The following is a 24176-nucleotide window of genomic DNA, read 5'->3' as shown; positions in this document are numbered from 1 at the left end:
GGATTTTGTGGGCTTGCTTTTGCACCGCTCTCATAGCTGTTGGTGTGCCTGCACACCTGTACCTTGTTAGCGTGGTTGTAAAAGCTCTTCTGGCCAAACACTCCTCATGAGAAGGGAACGCTGAAAGGGCTTTTATTATTATTTTTTCCCTTGCTCCTGGGCTGTGGGGGCTGAGCTGTGCAGCCGGTCATCGTAGCAGCAGCAGCCCCGTGCTCCCTGCCAACTGGGCTGGCTGCTGGGCAGGCAGCGGCGTCCCCTGCGAGAGCTGCTTTCTGCCCGGGGGCTGATCCCCCCTTGTTTCCCTTGGGGCAGCGACCCGGGAAGGGCTGTACCTAGCGTGTAAGGAAGGGAGATCTTAGAAAAACACCGACGTGGAAAAACCCTGAATTGCACGTGCTTTTCCTGCTGTTACGACGTGAAAACACCGCACCGGCTTTAGAGCGGCGGTGTGGAAATGAGCAATTCCTGGGGGACTGCTGCGGGCCTGCAGGAGGGGAGACCTGAACAGGGGTGGTTTGGGCAGGGGCACGGTGTCCCGAATCTCAGCCACTTGGGATCCGAGGGATGTGCTGGCCCTCGCCTGGTGGGCAGGGGGTAGAGGGCATCAAGTGGGCCCATAGGCTTTATGGAATTCATGCAGGGGGAATTTTTTACCTTGTCTCTTTGTTTCATCCCTCCCGTAAGTCAAATCCTTTCCTCGGGCACCTTCTTGCTGTCTGTCGGCGGTTTTGCAAAGGTGCCGCATGCACCTGGCTATCTGGGGGCAGTTTAGAGGAGGTGGGACCGTTCCAGGCCGGGAGGAGGGCTGCAGGGAGAGGAGCCTGCCAGGGCAGCTTTCCCAGAGCAGCAGCAGCTCGGCCTTCGGCCACCGAGGGAAAAAATCATACGGGACCTGCAACAAGGCGATGGAAACACGGGGATAACACTGCAAAGCCTCCGGTGGTTTCTGCATTCTGTGAGTGATAGTTAGACTGAATTCAGCCTCTTTAAAGCCAGGAGCGTGTTACTGCTACGTGGGGCTGTCCTCCTGCCCTTTCGTTCTCCCAAACAGCTTCGGGACGTGCCAGGCGTGGACCAAAGCAGCCCTGGGGTACTGGGGCAGAGAGCGCAGCGGGAGAGGCGGGGAGGCCCCCCCAGAGCCGCCCCGATGTGATTTAGGGCGCAGTAAGAGCAGCGGGCCGGGCCGTACCCCCCCGAGCGCCTGCTCGCTGCCCGGCTGGCCGTTTGATAGCTGCTCGGTGCTGCTCAGACGTGGAGCGGTGCTGGATTAGGTGTTCCCGCTGCCCTTGGCCAGCGCCGGGAGATTTCGGCGCTCGCCCTCCCGCCTCCGGCCCAGCGTCGCTACGGCAACGGGGGAGAAACAGCCATCCGCATGGAAACGGCCTTGCTGCGCCCAGAATCGAGGGGAAAACGGGTCAAAAGGTGAGTTCGGAGGGGCGAGGGGCGCCGGCGAGCAGCCCGGACCCTGCTGCGGCTGGGTTGATTCCCGGAGCGAGCCGCAGTGGCGTTGGGGACCCCTCCTGAAACACCGGCATCGCCCCCGAGCAGCCCCAGCACACGTTCCCATCTCTCCAGCCTTGAAGGATGGCTTTCATTACCGCCGCCCTATTATTTTCAGCCAGTCCCGAGGTCAGGGCAAGGCCCAGATCCGCTGTGCTGATAGCCACAGCAGCACACAGCTAGGTCACCGTTTCAGCCCTGCCTTCGGTGCTGGCAAAATCCCCCCACCCCTTGGAAGGGAGAAGGGGCAGCTGGCGGCCAGACAAGGTCTCCTGTAACACGGGGCAAACACATGTCACGGCGATAGCTCGCCCTCTTGCAGGGATTTCTGTGCAAGGAGCTGGTTTTGGAGCATCTCCCGGCGCTGAGGCCGGCTGCTTCCCTGCCGCCTGCTGCGCGGAGGAGCCCGGGGGGCTGCCCCCGTCCCTGTCCCTGTGCTGGTGCCGTTAGGGAGTGCTTGGCCCTGGCAGCTCAGGAAATTGAAAATTTACCTCTGCCGTGGATGCAGCAGGAGCAAAATGAAAGGCAGCGTCCAGCTCCTCGCGAGGGGTGGCGTGGGGACCATTCCTGGCAATTAGGAGAGCAAGGTGTTTGCCTGCGGGCTGCTGCACGAAGAGATTAGAGCCGTATTTTACCACCTCAGCTTGGGACCTGCTGAAAAGGCTGCTGATGAGAGGCTGGGGGGGAATGTGCGTCCTTCTCCTGCCTGCCTGTGTTTTATTTGTCCTGCGTGCAGTGGGTAAACCCGGTTTGCTCCTGCACAGAGGAGCAAGCAGAGGAAAAGGGGCCGAAAGCTGGAGTCTTTGGTGGTGTGGCTGGGAGGCGTGATGGATGTCGGTGTGAGGTGCTCCGATGTAGAGTTTGGCTTTGCAAAATGAACCGTGAAGCGGCGAAGCGCCGAGGATGGATTTCGGAGCCAGCTCGGAAGGGAAAGGAAGGTTTTGAGGACTGTCGTTGCTGCTTGGGGAGGCTTGGGAGCAGTCTGTAAATATGGTGCTGGGACGATCTTTGTGCCGTCTTTAATGTGATTAGGCACAAGCCCCGAGGAGCGCATCGTGCTGCTAGGAGGGTTCTGGGGGTGGTCTGCTGGGGAGGTCTGGGAGCACGCGGCAGTGGATCCAGCCCAGTCCCCAGGTGCTCTGACTGCAGGAGAGCCCTTCATCGCACCCTCCTCCTGCTCTGTACTGTCTCCTGGGCAGCCAGCTGGGAGATCTTACCCTTAGGAAAATTTTTCACGTTGTATTTTCTCTTCCTGCATTTTTGCCTCCACTTTTGTCTCTTTCCTGACCCAACTTTCCCTTGCCCGCATCCTTGCTTAGCATTCAGCCCCTCGCACCCAGAGCTTTTTCCCTTCCGCCTCCTTTCTGTAGCAAACGAGCTGTGAGGCTGCTCCCAGGCGATGGCTGCTCGGGCTCCCCAGATGCGGAGAGGTTTCGGTCCAGGTCCCGGCCCTGTGCACAGCCTCGGGCTCTCAGATGCGGGGTGTAGGAGGTGAGCCGTGAACTCCAAAGGAACAAAAAGACCCCGAGAAGTGGCAGTAGCAGAAGGGGAGCCGGGAGAGCACGGCGGAGGAGGTGTGAGTGGTTTCAGGGAAAAAAAAAAAAGGAAATAGTAGCAAGGCTTGGCTCCCCTCTGCAGCTCCCCGAGAGGACCCTGCAGCCCCACTTCACCGTCAGCCCGGGGACTTGGATGCTATTAGGCAGTTCATTAATAAAACCTCCGAGCAGTTCCCACTGCTGTTGAGTGTCCGTTAATGCCTCTCGAGGGGAAAGGAGGACGGTGGAAAAGCACAAAAACAACCTGAGGGTCCTTGATCTCTCCTTGGTCTGAGAGGTCAGGGGCTGAGGCTGGAGGGGCTGCTGCGGGGAGGGGAGGCTGCGCAGGGACGCGGGGCATGAAAGCAGCAGGCTCGCAGCGCCGTGATTATCTGCGGAAGTCCGAGTGCAAAACATAACCTGGCTCGAACCCTCAGTTCTCAGAGGCTCCCGAGGGGCGCTTTGGGGTTATAAACACCTAGCCGGAGACTTGCCTCGCGTGCATCTGCAGCCAGGTATTCGTGCACCGGAGGGAAAGCCGTCAAAACCCGCGCAGATGTCCCCGGCAGCTGCAGCTGGGCTGCGGCAAACCACCCCTGCTGCTACAGGTTATTAGCGCCGCGGGGTCTGTCCCCTTCTCCTTGCCTGCTTGTGTATAGTCAGCTGTTAAAGGACACTGACATCACTTAATTAATGGTTTAATTGAATCGCACAAAGGGATCGGAATTGGCCGCCTGACTCTTTGCCACTGAGGCTCGCGGAGGAAATAGTAAATCACCAATTCAGCAGATAAAGCTGCGCTCTAGCTAGAAAGCCCTTGTTGTGGGGGTCAGGGGAAGAGTTCCTCTTTCCCAAATAATATGCTGTTAGGGGTAGGTCTGGGGGCTGTTTTTTCCAAGCCACCAGGTGTCATCTGTGTCCACGGGACAGGTAACTGAGTTAGACTCAATCTCCAAGGCACTCCTTAAAGGATAGACAGACCAGAGGCAGCATCTTATCTGTTGGCCAGAATACTGTTTGGTTTCATCCCATGTGATGGAGAAAGGTCCATGTCGTATGTTAAAATGGAGGGCAAAAACCCAGAAAGGCCACGGTTAAACCAGGATGGAGCTTGGCAGTCAGTAGCAGCTCCTGAGCTGGTTTTCAGGGTGGGGTAAAAAAACCCAAACAAACCGAAACAACAGCAACAACAAACTTTCCTGAGAGTTAAGGAATCGAAGGTTAGGAGGAAGAGGAGGGAATGGAGAGAAAAATGTCCCAAAGCAATGGGGAAACCCAAAGGGAGAGGATGTGACCCGAATGAGGGTGCTAATGCTGTGGCCATGCTACGCAAGTAATTGCTGCTCAGGAGGAATGTGAGCCAGCAGAAAACGGTGTTCCACCCAGGCGCCAAGAAAAGCAATTAAAACTGGTAAATGCCAGTGGCTGACTAAAACCAGGCCTTTAATTAATAGTTTCATCTGAAGAGTAAGGAAATCATTAAGTGCTATTGGTGTCTATTAATTCCCTGCTAGAGGAACAACAATAGAGGGTTTAAAGAGTTCTTTCACCGTACAGTGTGTGCAGGGAGGAGCAACTGAGCCCTTGCACAAGGAAGGAAAGCTCGCTTTGTGTAGCTGTGCTCTCCCACAGCACTGACAACTGCCCCAGAAACCCGGGGTTTGCTGCAGAATTAACAGCTCAGAGTGAGCCTTTAGCTGGGACGTGGCTTTGGGCTGCTCCACCAGGGCAGGAGAGAAAGTGGGTGGAAAATCAAACCAGTGAAAAGCTGTGCAAATGAAGCACTGGGGGTTTGGAAGGCAAACGGGGGGTTTGGAAGGCAAATATTGCTTGATATTGTACAGATCCGGCCACTGAGAAGAGCGAAAAGAGTGTCAACTCTTCTGGAAAGTGCAAAATAGATCTCACTTGGAGGAAGAAAATAGGGATAGGTACCAGAAGCAGGCAGAGCGGACAGGGAGATGAAACGTCCCACTGTGTAAGCAGTGGTGGTGCATTGGTGGAGTTCATCAAATGTTCACGACTGCTCAGAAGCCAGGGGTGTTAAGGAGCAGCCTTTATAAAGGGCACAGCCTTGATTCTAAGTCTGGATGAGACAAAGATTTATTGTAGTTGCTATTTGACTCTTGAGTCATCCACCTACTCTTCCCTGAATTTCAAAAGGGCCACGGATCTCTTCCCAATCTTGTTTTTCAATCCATTCCATCGTATTTATCTAACATGGGCGCTTCTGCTGCGTCGCTGCAGCAGGCAGCTTGTGGCAGAGCACGTTAGTGTTTGTATTTCTGCACGTGCACCGTGCCACACAGTGCTGCCCAGCCTGCAGCTGGTGCTTCTCCTTTGTCAGGGCTGGTCACGGCGCTCAGCAGCAAGCAGGACGGCCTTGCTGTAAGGCACATCCGTGTTCGTGGCTGCCTTTTCCCCCTAGCTGCCCAAAATACTCAGAAATTAAATGATTAAATGTGGTTTGTCGCAGAGTTGGCATGTTCTCCCTAAAAAGAGTAATATGAAGTCACCAGAAGCTCGGACATGTTTCTGGAGCAAGGGGGAGGCTCTTCTAGTCTGTCACACAAGCATGGAAGAACCTCTCCTCCTTGCTGTCAAACCTGTGACAGCTCAGGGAACTTCCCTTTCAGATAACCTCTCCTCTGTTCAAATTCAGGCAGTTGGAGTAAGGTAGGGGATTCATCTGAGTCTTGTTTTATTCTCTTCTGTCAAATGCAACTCAACAGGCTCTTCTAAGCAGACTGATTTCTTTCAAAACCTGCAGCATGTCATTCAGCCCCATGAAGGAGGTTCGCTGCCTTGTTGCCATGGTACCCTTTCTCTAAAGAGGAAGAGAATAGTTAATTATGCAATTTAAAAAACTAAGGAGGAGCGACAGAAAGAAAAATAATAGAAAGGAAGATTCTGGGTTTGTGATAAAACCGCTGGCTGCACCAAAACACACCGTGTTTACAAGTGAAATGTTTGCCCAGTGTATGCTGCATATAGCCAAGGATTCTCTGGCAGCGTGGATTCCAAGTCGCTGCCCTGTGCTAGGCAGTGGGTTTCTGCCATCCAGGAAATCAAACCTGTTGTCAGTTACCGCTGTTACTTTCCCTGGTTAATGCTCCGGAGAGCCTCAGACATATTTCCTTGGCAGAAATTCTCTCTGGATGGAGCTGGGACGGCAATAATGCATCACAGCCCTGTGACAAGCCCATGCTGCCTGTGGATATAGAGGCACGGTTCAAGACATAAGTGTTTTAAATCTCCTTGGCAGCATTTCATTGTTTCTCAGGCCTGCTAACCCCCTGCTTGCCTTCCCCAGGAGCTCCAGCAAATCCAGTTTGCGGTGCACGAGGCAGAACCAAAGGGGCTGCGAGCAGCAAAACTGGCCCGATCCCAGCCCCTTGGAAGGGCTGGCATTTTCCATTTGCCGGTAGCACCGACAGGCCAGCTACAGCTTAGGTGAAACAAAGCACCGCAGCAGATCTTTGCCAATAAGGGATTCAGACTACAGTGCTCCACGCTGCGTGAACGGGGAGCGGCGCCTCTTGCACGCTCTGGGGAGCTCTGCAAGCCAGGCGGAAAGGAAAGAGTTACTGCGTCTAGTTTCCAAATGTGTGCGGTGAGAGAAAGACGGAAGGAAGATGAAGTGACCCCATGCAGTTGTTTACTACAGGTGACTGCGAGGAGATCTGATTCTGTACGTATCTCATGCTCCCCTTCCCCCTAACCAGAGCAGTAGTAGCACTGAGGGCTAGACAAGAGCCACATACTGTGGAGAGGGGAAGAGAGCAGTTGAGAGGCAATAATAATTCAAAATACTTCTGGGAACACAGCAGGAACGACTGTCAGAAGACCAACATTTTAATCAGCAAACTTTGTACACGAGAGGCTTCCCACTAAGGGGTACACGCACTCCTGCTTTTACCACCGGCTTCTACCGCCTGACCTTCCACGGCCCAGGCCTGACTTCTCCGAGCTTCCCTCAGCAAACAATTCCAGGGAGGGGGGCTTTCCGGAATCTGACACGAGCAACATTCAACCCAGTCCCTGTTGTATGAGCTAATATCGAATGCAGCGTGTCTCTTCCACTCCCCTCTCACATTCGCCTGGCTTTCCGTGGGCGGCAGCCGTTGTGTGGAACCGGGGTGTTGTCGGTGATGGAGATGACCTCCAGCCCTCCCATAGTCAAACCCTTGATGGCAGCCTGGAAGAGTGAGACAGCAGATGATACGCTGTTAGCGACACACTGCAGAGCAGAAAAGGGAAAGAGCTGAAAGAAAAGTAGCTCGGTCCCCTGTCCAAAAAAATCAACTTGTTCCAATGGTTCTACTTTGTAATTATCCTGTAGATAATTAATATCAGAATGTCCAGTTTAAAACTATCTGCTTCAGTTCTTCCATCAGATTTTCCATCAATTTTGCTAACTTTACTTGGAAGAAGATCCCAATACAGCTTTTATTCTGTCTCCAGAAGAAATTATTCTAAAATTCTTATTATTCTCACTTTTCTTTACTGGCATTTGAGCGATGAATCCTTTATATTACCTTCTGAAAAAAAATCCCACGAATTAATAGGTATTGTCATACGACTAGACTGATTTTTTTTTTTTTATTAAAAAGGATGATGTCTAAGAAAAATATATGAAAAGAAACTGACACTTACTTTGCGTCCTGGTCCCAGTCCTTTCACCATGACTCGTACATGCAATACACCCTTCCCACGTGCTTTCTGAAAGAAGAATTGGTTAGTATTCTCTTTGATGTATCTGCTGCTGCTCTGGCTCCCCTGGAGTCTTTCATTTGCTTTTGACCCACTATCATAGTATTCTCTAACTAAAAATAAGAAGTAGATAGTAATGGATACAGAAGAGAACGATGGTGATTATTGCACAAAGCCAGAGAGTAGAAGAAAAGGAAGCCTGGATACAACTGTGGCAGTTTCAAGAAAACTTGTGTTAAGCTGTCAACTCCATATACAGAGGAAGTGTTAAGATCAAACGATCTGTGACCTAAAGTCAGGACAGAAAATGACATATCCATGGATACCTGGCTAACAAAGAGTAACTCAAAGCTGTTTTCCCTTCTCTAATGCAGTGACTTCTATCCTGTGATCAGTGGATTCCTTCTGGAGGGTAAATGAGAAAAGCAAGCAAGCTTTATATTTGCTGTGCAGGAGTCCACACTTTCAGTGCAAAAATTTTAGGGACTTGCAAATTGAAAATGAAAAACACCTGCTGTAAAGCAGAGCAATGCTGCCACCAAGTGGAGCTCTTCTGAGTCTCTCGGTTTCCACATTCAAGTGCAATTAATCTACTACAAACTTTAACAGGGATAGGAATACACCTGGCCAACCACAGCTATTCAGCTATTACGAGGCTCTGGTGAACAAAGATTAATAGTGAAAGTGTTCTTATATTCCTCTGAATCAATCATAATAAGCTGCTGGCCAGCAGCAGCACAGAACACCTCTGACATGAAAGGTTCCATCTAATTGAGGATGAGGATTTTCAGTTTAACCTTGCCTCGTGTTGCTGTAACAAGGGCCATAACATAGCCAGCTTCATCTTTTCCTGCTAACTGGACGCCCACGTGTTTTTTTTAGGAATTACTACAGTAAACTATATGCATCTGGAAACTACGTGCCCAGGGACATTGCTTTTTCTGACTAGAACTGCTGGTAGCAGCTCAGTTCTCCTGTGGCAGAGAGCAAATATAAAACATTCAGCCAGTAATTACAGCCACTTCTCAATCCCCTACAGTGCAAAATTAAACTGCTGCTGTTTCAGGGGCTTTTATTTCCAAAATGGCTGAGGTATGTTCACTTTGAATAAAAGAGCTATGAAACTGGAGCTAGGAAAAGATAGGCTACAAGCTACATTTCCCAGTCACAGCGTGCGCAGCTAAGATCACCCTCTGGGCATTTCTCACTGCTGTTTCAAACACATTTTGTCAGTGTGAAGATGCTCACTGTGTCAAATGAAGCTAGGGAAACTGTCAGCAAACAGCGTGCTGCTCGAGTGCTAAGGAGCAGAGGTCTGGAGTGCTGCTCATGAGCAAGGGATAAGCAATATGAACAAGAAGCCCCGCTTTCCCCCCAAAATAACTGAGGTTACTGCACTTGTCCTCCATTCCCCTGTACCCAGGTAGCAGGGGATGCAGTCAGGGACCTCCTCTGGGAGGGTGAGAATATTCAGTGCAGACTCACCGTTGCTGCCGCTATGCCGGCTGTCTGTGCCGCGATGGCAGTTCCCTTCTTGGCATTCTGGAAGCCTTCAGTGCCGCAGGACGTACGGGCAAACGGCCTGTTGTCAAAGCCGACCACTTGGATGTGGGTGCTATGGAAAGAGAGGGGCAAAAGAAAGGAATAAGCTAGCAGATGATTTTACTCTCCAGTTCCTCCTCATCCTGCAAAGCTTCTCAAAATGCATGGCTCACCACAGAGCTCATCTCCCTTCTCAAAGCCATCTGAACTCAATCCTCTCTTTCAAAGTATCTCAGTTATGCTCACCAGCTGCAGAGACCTGCCAGCAGTGAACTTCAAGGTCATGCCTGGAGAATCGGAGATGGTAAAACCTTTCTGGATGACCTGCTCTGCTAGCTATCCCTCAGGTACAGCTAACCCTTTCAGAACCACCTCTTACTGTGAGCATTTTACCTCTTCTATGTATTAAGAAAAGCACAAAACACTTCTCAAACTCAAAAGACATTTAAGAGGCAGCACAATATCACACTAGGGTTCACTAATGAAACACAATCATCTCTTGTGGATAATACAATGACTTTTTCAACAGCTGCACAGTGCTAGAACTGAGGGCACGAAGTACCCTGCCATTAAAGCCATCAGCATCTAATTATTCATATCAGAACGCAGCCAAGAAGTAATAATAATAACCTTATTACTGTTAAAGACACTAGGAGGACAGTTTCACTTCCTGAACAGCACTGAGGTTTGCAGTCAGTAGTATTATCCCCCCAGCCATGAACTTCCCTGATATTTTTCATTTAAAATGACCGGCCCAGGCACATTAAGCTTTCATTTTACAGGCACAGGGGAAGCTCCTTTGCTCACTTGTTGTACGTCGCCTTGATGTGGGCTATCGGGATCTCCTCGTAGGTCTTTCCATCCCACCTCATGGAATTCCTCTGCAGGATTAAAGGGCTGGGGAGCAAAATAAGATCGTCAGACACTCGCTCTTTGCGTCAAGCAAAACTTTACACAGCGCCCTCAGGCAACGTGGGAAGGAAGACGGGACGGGGCGATGCCTGGAGCACCCACTCGGCTCACCTCAGGTCGGTGACGCTCTGCCCCTCCGCCTCCTGCGCGGCCTCCTTCGCGGCCACCTCCCGCAGGCTCCACACGCCGGCATGCAGGCAGCGGCCACTGCGGGAGAGAAAAAAGGGAAACGGGGGCGATGAAACCCGTGACGGGACGAGAAAGCCCCGGGGGGACGCGGCCCGGCCCGGCCCGGCCCCGCCGCCCCTCACCCGCGGGCCGCCCCGAGCAGCCGTTGCCAGGCGACGGCGAGCGCCGCGCTCATGGCGGCCCGCGCGGCTCCCCTAAGATGGCGGCCGCCGCCTCGCCGCGAGGCACGCCGGGAGGAAAGATGGCGGCGGGCAGCCGCGGGGCACTGTGGGCCGTGCTTCGAGCATCATGGCGGCGCCCGTCGGGTGCTTGGCGGGCTGGGGGCGGTGGGTGGGTTCGTCCTCCTCTGCCGCCGTAACGCCCCGGCCGTGGCGGCTGTTCGGGGCGCTGTGCCTGCTGAGGCTGCCCCGCATCACGCAGCCCCTCCGCGGGGAGGAGGAGGAGATGGCGGCGCTCATGGGGCAGGTAGGGCTAGGGGAACGGAGGGGAGAGGGGTCCCCCGGTACCGCTCGGGGCTGTGTGTGAGGGGTTTTGTCCCGAAACCCGGCCCCTGGTGCTGGTGGGTGACCTGAGCGATCAAACCTTCTGTCGCCCCTCTAGATAGAGCTGGAGAAGAGCCGCTACTCCGACCACGAGGTCCGCAAACTGGAGGAGGAGGAGCAGCTCAGGAGGAGGAAGGAGAGCTCGTACGACGACGATGAGGCGCCCGGTAAAACGGTTATCATGGCCCAGGACCTGGAGGACAAGTGGGAACAGAAATTACTGCAGTTCAGCCCGGCCCCGCGGGTGACAGGTACCAGCTAAAGTGCAGTGTCTTGGCAGGTGGGAGCACCCCGGTCCTCTGTTAAACACACCTGGGTGCGGTTTTGTGTAGGGAAGGCATTTGCCAAGTTACTTATTTCTCTAAAAACTTGGTACTTTGGCAGTGTGGCTAGCACGTGAGGAATTAACTGGATTATAAAGGAATGGGGGCTGCAGTGCTGTGAAGATAGGCACGTTCGCACAACCTTAACAGAGCAGACTGGGGAAAACTTTTGTTGTTTCCAGGAAACTTCCAAGAAAAACCTTGGAAAGTTTGGTTCCTATGCTTGCCTGTTATTCTTACTGGGTCTCCAGCTTGACAGAAATTAAACTGCTCCCTACCAATTCCCTTTGAAAACAGAACAGGTAAGAGTACATTTTAGCAGTGGCATTAGAGTACCTGTACTCAGGTAGAGTACATTTTAGCATTTCTGAATCCTGCATTCACTCCCAGAGTGACTGAGAATATTTCTGTCTAGATTTTTGTCTTGTTCCACATATCTACGTTCTCTCTGTGTTGTTGCTGGAAGGGTATGAGATGCAGAGAGACAATGAATCATGCTGATCAGACCAGCGTGGCTGGGAGACTTTGTTTCCAACGTGTGTCGTTTTTGTGGCAGATGCTGATAAAAAAGATGATCGAACGTCTCTGAACAGAAAGCTGGACAGTAACCTGATGCTGCTGGTGAAGCAGAAGATTGGTAACCAGGAGCTGTGGCTCCTGCCTCAAGTGGAATGGCAGCCTGGAGAGACTATGCGAAACACAGCTGAGCGAGCCATGGCTACGTTTTTGGGTATGTAGCTTGCTGTGTGCCTGCCTCTTGCTCCTCTTTGTCCTAGTCTTTTGTTTTTTCTTTTCCCTTGCTCTACCTGAGGGATATTTGCCATCTGTGCTGAAATCACCTCCCATTTGCTGGGAAGAGGTATTTCATAGCAGTGGGACTGTGCTCGAGTAATGGGGTTTCTGGCAAGATCCTGGGTGATCTGCTCCTTAACTGTGCTCAGTTGTGCTGCAGTGTGAGGGGCTGAGAGCCAGCAGGCTGGGAGCTGGGCTCTCTGGCTGCCAGCAGCTGCAGTGCCAGGTCTGGCCCTTGCAGTCTGATGTTTGAGCAGCACCAGATGCCACCTGGATGGTCTAGGCTGCCTCCAGGTGTACAGCTTCCCCTTCCCTTTTGTCACCCTGTAGCAGCTTTTGTGGCGGATGGATGATAGCAAACACGTATGTCCTTGCTTTGCTGCGTGAGTTGGCAGAACTTGATATTCTCGCTACCTCTGAGAGGACTTGATGAACTTGGGACAAGTTACTTTTTCATGAGAAAAGACTTTAAAGTGGCAGTATTTCTGCCCAGAAGAGGGAACAGTCAGTCTGAACCAGATAGAAGGAGTGTCCTATGCTGTCCGTCTTATTACGGGAGAAGAGTTACAATTGCTCTGTGTTCTTACATCTTGTTTTCTTTCTCTTGCACTGCTGGGGCCTTCCAGGAGATCACATTCAAGCCAAAATCCTGGGGAACGCACCATATGGGATTTACAAGTATAAGTTTCCCAGGGCCATCAGGACTGAAGATAATGTGGGAGCCAAAGTATTCTTCTACAAAGCCTTCCTCCAGAGCAGTGATTTGTCACAGGCAGAGCTGAAGAAAGATTATCTGTGGGTCACAAAGGATGAGCTGGGAGCTTACTTGAAGCCGGAATACCTGAAAAAAGTCAATCGATTCCTTCTGGACTTTTAAGTGATAAGCTGTGCTCCAGCAGGTGGGGAAGATGTGGGATGTGACTCTGAGGAGTAGAAGAGCTGCTGCTTTGCACGGCCTGTGTATGTAGGATGTTAAGTAGGGCTCTGGAGGATAAATTGCCTTTGCCTTACTTCCCACTTCTCTTCACCAGGCCTGTTCTAAATAAATATTAAAACTTATGCTCTGAAGTGAAGCTCTCCTCAGGGAGTTCTGGAAGTGCATGTTGTGATCTGTTCCTCTCCCAGGTGTGCAACTCCCTGAGGCTTTGGTACCCAGGAGGCTTGCTCTCCTCACCAGACCCCTGTCATAGACTAGAGCTGAAATGGTTTCTTCTAAACAATAGCTAATGCTTGTCTCTGACACCTGCTCTTTAGTAAGAGCAGCTCTGGAGAGTGATCTTTGTGTCCAGGTGGGAATAGCTGCCCTTAAGTGTAAGGGGGGGAGTAGCCAGCTAGATATAATGGAAGACCTGGCAAGGGAGTGATTTTCTTTGGCACCATCCCAGCCCCCTAAGGCTGTAGTTTTCTGGTGGATCGTTACGATGCCCGGGGGAAGATATACACATTGCAGCGTGCAGCAGAGCAGCGATCAGTTGCTTATCCAAGGATTAGCTTTTGCAGGCCTGGAGCAGCTCCACCAGCATTTCCAGCAATGCCTTCATCTGTCTGGACGCGGTGGCCAAGCTCCTTCTGTGATCACCTGGAACCCTTTAGCTTCTCCAGAGGTGATCAGCTCACTGGCCCAGCTGGGCAGGAGGTCAGCTGTCCTTAACCTGTCCCCCGTGGGTGAAAGTTCCTCCAGCCAGAAACAAGAAGCCTGGTACTGCAGAGGGGGGAACTCATCATGGATCACGGGCGGCAGATGAGGGCTCACAAGGCTGGGCAATTTCTGGGGAGCTGGAAGCTGGGTTGTTCACATCTTAGTTATGTATAATTAGCGTTGAAGCTGCCTCTGGCCTAACAGTCCACAATACACAGTGGCCCTGGAGGGGGGACAGATGTGGTGGAAACTATCAGTAGCTCCTCAGATGACTGCTGCTTTCCCACGTGTGCTGAATCAGTCCTTTTGGGCCTGAAGCTGTAGTAACAGTGAAGGAGAGTAACGCTTGAGCAGTAGCTCTTTGGGGCTGGAATGCTATTTTTTGCTTGCGAGGGGAAGGCTGCTCTAGTGTTCCTGCTTCCTGAGAGCAGCCTTAAAGGTGGCTCTGAGTTCTCCTGTCCCAACGTGCGAGGCCAGCCCTGCTGCTAGCCCAGCCCAGCCAGGTCTACCTCAGGTAGCCTGGTTCTTGCTGCAATTTCTTTATTAGAAGAGCTATCCTGTGCTTATAGGGTGCTGGCTTGCCTCTATGGGTCTGTTTTTATTTCTCGGGGTGCTTTTTCTGGTTGTAAATTTGCTGCCTGGTAGTCAGACTGTGGGCCAGGCGCTGGTTGGACTTTGCACGGAATCAGCCTTCAGTGGCAGGGAGAGAGAGAAGGAGGAAATAGGTGTCGTTAATCATCTGGAGGGGGTTCGGCCTCCAGAGGTGGAACTGAAATTGCTATATATATTATATCAGTCCTTTGGGAGCTGCAGGCCTCAAATTAAAGCTATCCTTAATCACTCCACAGGCCATTGGAGTCGGGGTTAGCACAGCAGCCTTCCATTTTCTAATGCTGGGCAGATGGAAGCTGCAGGCTTGCCATAAACTATAAACAAAACAAAACTTGGTTTCTCGAAGCACCCTTGCAGGCCTGGCAAAGGAGGCTGTCTGCAGCAGAGAGCATTTGCAAAGAGGAAGTACGGAGCAGACTGTGTGCCTGCAAGCTGCGGGTTTATTGGCTGCTGTCTGTGCTCAGCCCTGCGGAAGGGGAGACTCGTCTTCTTTGAGACTGACAGCGCTTGCAGAGGGGAGAGGTGAGTCAGGCTGTGCCCCTCGTGCCCCCAGCAGCCTGAGGCCATGGGTGCAGGTGGCCAAGGATTGGGCTTTTCTCTGCCCCCTGGTTTCAGGCTGTTGCTGGCGCAGTAGCGCACAGCTTCTGGGCAGAGCTTTGTGGTCTTGCTGAGGTCCCTGCGCCATTTCCCATGCTAAAGGCAGGTTTTGTGCTGCTGGAGTGAGGCTTTCAAAGCATATGAGATGGTGTTTAAGACTGCTTTTTTGCTCGCTGTACGGAAAACTTGGTGATCTTGAAACTCAGACAATTCTTCTCCGGCTTGCTCAAGCAACAAGTCTTTGGGTACTGCTGAGAGGTGTAGCACCCTCCAGCAACGGAGAGGCCAGAATCTTCAGCCTCTTTTATTTTTTATCTTTTTCCTCAGGCTCAGGCCTTTGTTCTTACAGGCTTCAGGTGCATAAGAAACTGGGTCTTCTCTGGAAGCTGAAATTGTTGCTTTCTCAGCACCTAAAACAGGAATTTCTACTCCCAACCTGCATAGGAACAGTGCCTTTTTTTTTTTTTCCTTCCTTCTACTGTTTTTTCTGTTTAAGGACCCTCAGCCAGTTGCTGTGAACCATCCCAGATCCTCTCACATGGGTGCTTTTGCTCACTTCTTGTTCTGTGCGACCTGCTCCCCTTCCCCACGGCCTCTGTGAGCGGAGCATCGTGCAGCCTTGTCTTCTGCAGGCTGCACCGCCTGGGGAGGGAGCTGGAGGGTGCCAACAGTCAGCCTGCAGACTTTCTGCTGCTCGAAGCCGTGCTCGGCACAGAACACTTCCATTCGTGAAGGCGATGCACGAAAGCCACATTGTTCCCCCCCTCAACGAGCAAGGATGCATACCATTTAGATGACTTTTCCCTGATGCAGTGCCGCCCCGCAGCCATTGCTAAAAGCCTCCTGAAGCAGAAACAAATGTAAGGATCAATTGCAGCCTAAAACTGCATCTAAGTTATTGCTTCAGCCACCATGTTAGAAGAGAGAGATTAAAGTTTTCCGTGTGACAAATTGGATGCTAGCACTCCCCTCCAGCAACGGAGAGATAACAAGTCCTAATAAAACCACTTCTCAGCTTCGCAGGTACAGGTTTTCGCTGTTTCCCCTACAAAATGCCTTCCTTAGCTGATATCCTGCCCTGTCTGGGGTGCGGTGGTCTCTAAGCAGAGCCCCGCGTGCATGTTTTGTGATGTGGTAACACCGAGCTGTTCACAACCCCATGTAACAGGCAGCTGTTAGTGTTTGTTGCTCCTCCTGGCTGGCTCCAAGCGATGAAAAGCTTCAGTATTTGGAAGATAAATGCATGTAGAACCGGGAGAGGCTGACAGCCATGGTCTGCACTGCTTCAGGGAAGCTGTCCCAGTGCAGTGCCCCTTCCAGCTGGGGCGAGGGTGGGTGGGTAGGAGTTGGGCCGTACCCGTGGGCTTATCCCTGTCCTGTCCCGGAGGATGAGGGGTCTTGTGGCTGGCTCCCCAGCAGCATCGGTCACCTGCTTTTGTTCTGTCCAAGCTCACATTTTTGAGTTGAAAGGGATCTGTCTCTATGGGGGGAGGATTTTTGTGGTGTGTTACTGCAGGGGAGGCAGCACGGAGCGTTCTGCTCGGGGCAGCCAGGACGCCCTGCAGAAAACGCTGTGGGGAATCGGGTCGAGGCAGGTCACCAGCGGTAGGAGTGGATCAGGTCTCATCCTTCTGTTTCGAGGACACCTTTTCCCTCCCGTATCTGCAAGGACGCCGAGCAGGGGCAGGCGGGGTGCTGCGCTTGGGCGAATCTCTGCAAAGGTAAGGGTTGGCGTAAAAGAAGGAGAGCTGCTGGGAAACTGGGACTCGGGGAAAACAGCTCCAGAAGCTTTGCTGTTAATACCCAGTCCTCAACACCAAGCCCTCCGAAAGCAAAGCCAGGAATTTGTGAGGTAAGCACAAAATGCTGACAGCAGGAAACTCCTTCAGGTTGTTCTAGATACAGCTTTGCTGTCAAGGCTACTTTTCCCTAACAGATCGTGGGGGTTATAAAATCCTTTGGCAGGACTTCATAGGCAGGGCTTGGAGACCCAAGGGCATTTCTCAGTTGAAATACGACGGGATGTTCAGCAACATTAAAACGAAGCTTCTTCAAAACCCAGGCGAGGCAATAAAGCCTTTATACAGGGTGTGTGAGGCTTTTGGGCTCAGCAAAGCCTACTCCAGAAGCAAGAAGGGTGCTAGCAGGAGCTGGCCACTTATATAGCTACAGCAAACACCCCATCTCGTAGTTACACCCCATCTCATAATTAACTGAGGCAAAAATTGAGGAAAAAAAATTTCCAGGTAACAGTTTGCAACTTAAGGCTGATTCCTGCTGGCTGGGCTGCTGCCTCCGCGTGCTGCCCGCCCGCTTCCTGCTCGCTCTCATCTATCACAGCAATTATGCACGTTACGTTTCTCCTCGCAGGTTTTCTCCTCCCCAGTGTTATTCCTCCGCATTAAACCTGTGGGGGAAAGTGAATTATTGGGGAAAGGAACCAGGCATAATCCAGGTTTAATGGGCGCACAGAAAAAGCACGCCGGGCTGGGAGGGAGGCTCAGCCAGCGTCCTGCTCTGCAGGCAGACAGAAATTTATCTCGATGTGTGTATGTATCTGGCTTTGTGATCTGTGAGCTCTTAATAATTGGTTTGGTGACCTGCCAGCAGCGTGCTCCCTCTGCGGAGCTTTCCCCAGTCCCCGGTTAATGTAACAGGTCACAAATCCCATTTGCTTTTGGGTTCTGAGTAATCCTCTCGCTAATGTCGCCTCGTGCTTTTTGGGAAGCGTTGGAGGCAATTGGAGCCCCGTGCTCATCAGTAAATCTGCTTCTGTGTGCTCGTGAGGCCCTGCCCTGCCCTGCCTGGCTCTTCCAAGTGACCGGTGCGGCCCGTTTGTGTCGGGCACCGCCGTGCGCCCCTGCGAAGCAGCGATCGCCTCCCGAGCCGCGGTTTGTGCTCAGCGCCGTGCGTCCTCGGGCAGCTACGTGGTGTCACCTCCCCGTGCTCTGGGCTGTTTGCCCTCTTTTTCCTGACAAATCAGCCCACCTGGGTTGATTCCCAAGCCCTCACCCCGTTGGGGAGTGAGGAGCACGGTGGGAACCCTGTGTGGGGCCTGATGCTCGGATGTCTCTGCCTCCAGTTTAAGAGCTAAATTCCACCGAGGATGGAGTCGGGTGTTGCTGCCTGTGAGACGGCTCGGTGCTGGGCACTAGATGGCAGGCAGCGACTGGGAAATCCCATCCATGGAGCTTCCCTTCCCCCGTAAAACCACCTCCTGTTCTCCAGAGTGGGAGCCTGAAGACTGGCGTAGGGACCACCAGTTCCTAAACCACTGTGCCCAGGTTTGGTGGCTTGTGCCTCGCAGGGTCCCGGGCACCAGCAGGGGGTCGTGTTTGTTCCACGGAGCCTTGACGAGTAACCGGAGGCTCAAAGGAGTCCCGAGAGCGGGGAAAAGAGGCAGGGAGCAGGCAGGCTGGGTTTGGTGACGGAGGATGCTTGGGGGTGTGGGAGGGTTGGGGGCATGGGGGGGATGGACGGACCTGGATGGGGTAGAGAGAGGGGCAAAAAGTGGTGGTGGGTGTTGGATGCAGGCAGGTAGAAGTCAGCAGCTCCTCTGGCCATTTCCCATGGCTCGGTTGTGCAGGGGTTGCTTTAGAGAGGGCGTTGGACACGGCTTCACCTGGCTGAGCTTTTGGGGCTTTATCCCCAAGGGTGGGGATAGAAGTGGAGTTGTCTAGAAGAGAGGGTGCAGCTGTGCCCCTACCCAAAGTGCTGCAGCACGTGCTCCTGTGTAATACGGGGGAGCAGGACTGGCAGATTCCCTCCTCCATCCTCCCTCATCTCCTGTGGGTCTGAGCTGGAGGTGTCCCTGTGCCCCGCTGAGTGCTGTGCCCTCACCCCTGCAAAGCCCCCGTGGTGCTGGGCACCTGCGTGTCCCCTCCAGGCGCAGTGCCGCAGCCCCCGTGCTGCGTGCTGGGCGCTGGAGGTCCCCTGTAAGTACCTTCCAACAAAAAGGGGATTATCTATAGCTTGTTAGAGGCCTTGCAGGGAGGGAGAATAAGGCTCTTTGCTCTGAAATGTTCTCTTCCCTGGGATTACAAGATAATGCATATGAAACGACATTAGCTCAGCCAGGTTTATGGATTATTTGAAAATCAAATTCTTTTAATCTCATCCACCATCTGGCAGTGTGGCACGGCAGCCAGCTCGCTGCCGCTTCCACCCTGGCTGTGTCGGAGCAAGGGGACACCAGCGTCCCCGGTCACCACTGAGCAGCCTGGCGCCGGGGCCAGCCCTTGTCCTGATCCCTTTCTGACGGCGTGGAGGTGACAAGTCCCAGGAGCCACCTCCGAGGAACTGCGGGCTCTCCGGGGGTGCACAGGGGACGTGTGAGTGTGCAAGGGATACGTGCCGGATGCCGGTGTTCCCGCATGCCGTGGGTATGGCTACCAGCTCCCTGGGGAGAGGGGACGAGGTCGGTGACACCCCTGTTTTCACCCAGGGGACAGCCAGCCCCTGCTGCTGTTTCTCAGACGCGAAGGCAGCCAGGCTGCAGCGTGGCTCAGCTCTCGTGTTTTCGTCGTGAGTTGCTTTGCCCTCTTTGCTGAGCCTCAACAGGACCATCCATCTTCTCCCGTCTCCTCCAGAACACTTGCGCACCTACTACCGAGGAACTTTATAATCTCAGTACCCATTTAACATGAATAAGAAGCCTTCTGGGACAATAGGTCACGGTTACACAATTTAGCTCGAGTAGAGAAAAGGCCTTTATAGCTATGAATATATGAATACTTAAAACATATATATATATAACGTCGGTTAACATCAGGACACGGAAGCATAACATATATATAGCGCCGGGCTAACGGTTTGTTCCTTGGCTCCCTCCTCAGCAGGCTGTGGCTGCTCTGCCCGCCGGCTCCATCCCAGCTCCGGCTCCTCGGCGCTGGGGTCGCGATTCCTTGGCGCTGTCGGCCCGGCGAGCGGCCGTGGTGGGCACGGGGAGCGTGCTGCAGCCGCCCCTCGGTGGGCATGGGGTGCGAGAGGCGAGGGTGCGACCCCTCTGCCCGCAGGTAAGGGCTGGCAGCAGCGGTGTGCTGCTGCGATTTGTGCGCCCTGAGGACGGTGGCATTCAATAAAAAGGGAAAAGCAAACAATAATAATAAAAAAACCCACAGTTTTAAAGAAGAGAAAGCATCTTTTCTGTAGGTAACTAATTACACAATCAAAAACAATCACAACAAGCGTTGTCTGTATCATCAGGATTCCTTGTTTTTTTCGGTATATTGTGGTTTTAATTAAACAAAGCCCTAGATTGTTTCTTTTTTTTTTACCCTCTTTGTAACAAATTCTTTTTTTTTTTTTATAAGTGCCAAAGAATAAATTAATTGTGTAATTAGCGACTATTACTTTGTCATTCCTGGGAGGATTATTTCCAGGTTGTGCGTGTGTAGTGGCTGGGGAATGGTGATGAGAAGCTGTCTGGCACCAAGACTCCCTGGAAGCAGCTCTCTGTGCCGGGGGAGCCAACAAGAGGAGCGTGGAAAGACTCTGCCAGGCTGGCTGGGGGAGGCCACCAAGCCCTCATGGTGTTCCCTTGCTTATTTGCACTCCTGTGGGTAATTGTGATTAGTTTTGATGCAGAAATGCCCTCCAGAAGGCATCCTCGGGCTCTCCGGAGAGGAGGCAGTGGCTTGTTCTGCGTATCGCTGCCGGTGCAGGTGATGGAGAAGCCCCGGGGTGGGATGTTCAGCCCGCACCATTACATCTGTCACTGTATGGGCCGGGAGTTGGCACGTCTCCCCTGTCCCCCCCGACCTGTAGGGCATGCAGCAGGTTCCAGACAGCAAGAAAAGGAATTTAGCATGCAGTGAGCGATGGGGCCTTAACAGATCTGCACTTATTATTTTTGGGGAAAAAAGAATCTGAATTATAGGCTTGTGAGGGATTAGCAAGCATGAGTGCCCGTTCCTGCGTGTACGGCTCCCTTGTAAATCCATTTTGCCGCTACCCTGATGGAGAGTTACGCCATTATATCAGTGATACCAGCGTATCGCTCCCGATGAGGAGACCCAGCAGTTGTGCCAAGGAGAGCAGTCCTGCGGGGCTCTCCCTGTGGCCTCCTGCCCTGTTTGCAGCTCGGGGTTCAGCTGTGAAACCACCTCGATTTTCAGGCAGCACCGACCCCCAGTGGGACAGACACCCTGCCCACGTCCTGGAGGGTTTCGATCACCTCCTGAAGTGATCAAATTGAGGCTTGAAGCAGTCCAGCTGCCCTCTCCTGGGGAGTTTAAAGCAGCAGAAGGGAGACGGATGCTTGAGGATCCTCAGGTGGCCGTGCAGTGAGCTGCAGTGCTGGAGAGAGAGCTGGGGCTGCTCGGAGGAGCTCGGGTCGCTCCTGGATTTATCTGCAGGTGTCCTTCAGCTGTGCCTGAAACCGTGTGCTTCTGGTCCCAGCTAAAGCATGGAAAGGTCCTGGTGAAGGTGGTGTGTGTTGGCTTCGAGTACCGCGTGCCCTCACGGGTGTTCCAGCCCTTGGAGCCCTGGAGGTAGGCGAGCCGCCTGGACATGATCAAGAAATTAGCGCAGGCTTGGCAGCTCCGGGAGCCTGCAGTTCCTGACCCCGTGGGGCCGGCTGCACGCTCGGCGTGGGTAACCCAAGCAAAATGAAGCCTTCAGCAATGGGTTCCCCTAGAGATGGGTTTTGTAAGCAGCGGGGAGCTGGGAGGGAGGAGCAGGGAGCTGCGCGTTTACGCGATGTCAGGGGCTCTGTGTGCAAGGGGGAGTTTTTGTTTTCACTAAATGTATTTAAACCATTTCCCCCCTGTGACAGCAGGTCCCTGTGCTCCCTGACCTGGCTCCTTTCCCTGCTGTCAGTCAGCTGTCACTGTACAAATGTACAAGGCACACTGCCAGCCTTGTGCACAGCCAGCTCCATCCAAGGGGTCCCCTCAGTGCCCTTCTGTGCCTCTTCCTTTCTACTGGGGGCTGATTTCGGCCAGCAAATCTAGCTTCTCCCACCTCTGTGCTCCACAACCTTTTCTAAGGACCAGGTGCATCCTACCTCCGCACCGGGCTGCAGAGCATCCCTTCCTGCTGCCGGCTGCACCACCCCCATTTTGCCCCGTCTCCCCCCGCCTGCTCCCTCCCCGTCACCGGCCTCGTGCCCCAGCACCACCATGGCTCCACCGGGCGATCCGGCCCTGAATGCTTTGGGACCATTTTTACCCCTTTATCGTGTCAGGCTCCCGGCACTTCTAGTGCTTAGATCAGTTCTGAGTGCAAGTTTCCAACCTCACTTAGAGCCCTTGGAAAATGGTGTCCTACTTTTCCCCCTTGGCGCATGTAGCTCCAGTTAGGTTTTGTTGTTGTTGTTTGTTTTTATCCGTGCTTTAAATTTCTTTTGGCCGTAATTCCTTCTGTGATGTAAGTGCTCTGACAAACCTGACCCTACGCTGCCAAGCAGTTCTGCATGAGTGAGCCAGGTAGGTCGGGCAATCTTCCTCTCTTCTTCCTTCCCCCAAAGTCAGAGATGACCCCGCGACAACCGACCTGCTGCTCGGATCCCAGCGCATGCCGGAGACCCTACAAAAACAACCCCACGAGCGCAGCCCAGTGCTGATGAGCACCGACGTGGCTCACGTGCGTGTTCCCGCTGATGGGTCCTTTCCGAGGGCGTCAGCGGCAGCGCTGCTGTGAGCTGCGAAGCAGGAGCATGGCTCACGGGGCGCGCCGACGCGAGCGGTGTCAGTGCCTCCACGGTCTGTCGGGTTTCCAACCTGCGTCAGCACAACCAGAGGTGAGGAAACGAGAGGGAAAACAACCTGGATCCGAGGGGAAGAGGGCAAGTGCTATGGGGAAAAAGGCCCTGCCCCGGCTTGTGGGCAGGATTCCCCCTGGGAACAGTGCGGGTACCCGGAGAAGTCCAGTTTGCCATGGGTGTTGGCCTGCTGTTGTGAGAAACCCTCTGTAAGTCAAAGGCAGAAGCAGAGCAGGGTGCTCAACAGTCCTGAGGCTGGTGAGAGCAAGCTTCAGGTGCTGAGAGCCCAGCTGCAAGGATTAATGGCCCTTCTTAGCAGAAGGTGCTTGAAACCGATGTTTTCTGGAGAAAAGAGAGTGAGATCTTTGCAATAAACTAGGAAGACATTTTATTTTTTATTTTTTTTAAAGGTTTTTCAGCCGATGCAAGCGGTTACACCTTCCTGGGTGTCTCTCCCTGCTCGAAACCTTTAAAAGAAGAAAAACTGGTGAGAAAAATAGCTGTTTGGATCAAGAGACAGCCAAGCTGGAGCATCGCCTGCAAGTGGGGCATGACCACCCCTGTTCCCCGTGTGCCCTCCGAGCTTCCCACATCTGCCGGGATGAGAAATGTTAATACATTGAGCCCACCTCTACCAGCATCGTGCTGAGGGACCTCTGCTGAGCCTGGCCGGGCTGCCATCCATCCGTCCGGCAGGCACAGGAGCCAGCAGCAGCCGAGGTACCCACCTGCATCCTTCCAGCCTCCTCCATCGCCGCCCTGACCGGGGGGGAGCAGCCTGGAAATCAGGCAGGACACGCGTCCCTGGGTGCTTTGAGATGACCCAAAAGCAAACCTGGTATTGCAACAGAGAGCTCTCCCAGCAGGCAGGCGAGTGTCGAACCGGAGCTGGGCTGTAACGATGTAAAAAAAAAAAAATTAAATAAAAATATTAAGGCTGGCTTTTGATGCTCCAGCTAGATCTTAAAAGGGTTTCACGTTTCCTAGAGCAGAAATACAAGAGAGTGCTCAGCATCTGTTTACTATGCAGAAGGGTCAGAAATGGCTCTTCTCCCTCCAGGGTCCCCGCAGCTTCTCTAGCAGAATTAAAAGACACACGCAGAGCTTCAGCAAAGGGTGAAGAAGGGAGGAGAGGGGAGGAAGAGAAGAGAAGAGCCTTCTGTTTCATCCCACCTGCTCTGTGATGGGGACTTGCCCCGGAGAGTCTCAGGAAAATCCTGTGTAAATGGAACATAAATGTTTTATGAATTCAGCCCTGGTGGAGTAAATTAAAGGGTCATTAATGGCCTCATTAAAGAGCTTTGCACTTTGTTCTGAATTATGAAAGCTATCATGCAATGTTAAAACTAAATGGAGTTTTGGTCGGGGTTTTTAAACTCTTTAACTAGTTCTCTCTCCCCCTCTGCCTCTCTCTATTCTTCTCTCCCCTTTATTTTTTCTTTGCGATGAGAGATGTCTTTCGAGGGAGCCGCCTGTAGTGCTACAAACTCCATTTCAATTATAAATCTTCTTATGCTCCGCTAATTGCCCGGGATTTTTCTCGAGAGCTGCCTGAGGTTAGCGCTGATGAAGAAAGAG

The 24176-nt window shown here is 52.8% G+C and overlaps 2 protein-coding genes across 2 annotated transcripts; one reads left to right on the top strand and one right to left on the bottom strand.

Moving 5' to 3' along the window:
* Positions 1-6869: 6869 nt before the first annotated feature.
* Positions 6870-10645, bottom strand: MRPS11 (mitochondrial ribosomal protein S11). The gene is made up of 6 exons (XM_048071920.2): positions 10514-10645; positions 10314-10409; positions 10098-10187; positions 9234-9363; positions 7692-7757; positions 6870-7233 (listed from the first exon to the last, which is right to left on the bottom strand). The coding sequence occupies exons 1-6, from the start codon at positions 10564-10566 to the stop codon at positions 7126-7128; spliced, it is 543 nt and encodes a 180-aa protein (XP_047927877.1). The 5' UTR covers positions 10567-10645; the 3' UTR covers positions 6870-7125.
* Positions 10646-10651: 6 nt separating this feature from the next.
* MRPL46 (mitochondrial ribosomal protein L46) lies at positions 10652-13116 on the top strand. The gene is made up of 4 exons (XM_048071919.2): positions 10652-10856; positions 10992-11184; positions 11813-11986; positions 12675-13116. Exons 1-4 carry the CDS (start codon positions 10680-10682, stop codon positions 12923-12925), a joined length of 795 nt encoding a protein of 264 aa, XP_047927876.2. The 5' UTR covers positions 10652-10679; the 3' UTR covers positions 12926-13116.
* The last annotated feature ends 11060 nt before the right edge of the window (positions 13117-24176 follow it).

Source organism: Anser cygnoides, chromosome 11, assembly GCF_040182565.1.
Source record: "Anser cygnoides isolate HZ-2024a breed goose chromosome 11, Taihu_goose_T2T_genome, whole genome shotgun sequence".
NCBI lineage: Eukaryota > Metazoa > Chordata > Aves > Anseriformes > Anatidae > Anser > Anser cygnoides.
This window is presented reverse-complemented; position numbering and strand designations above follow the sequence as displayed.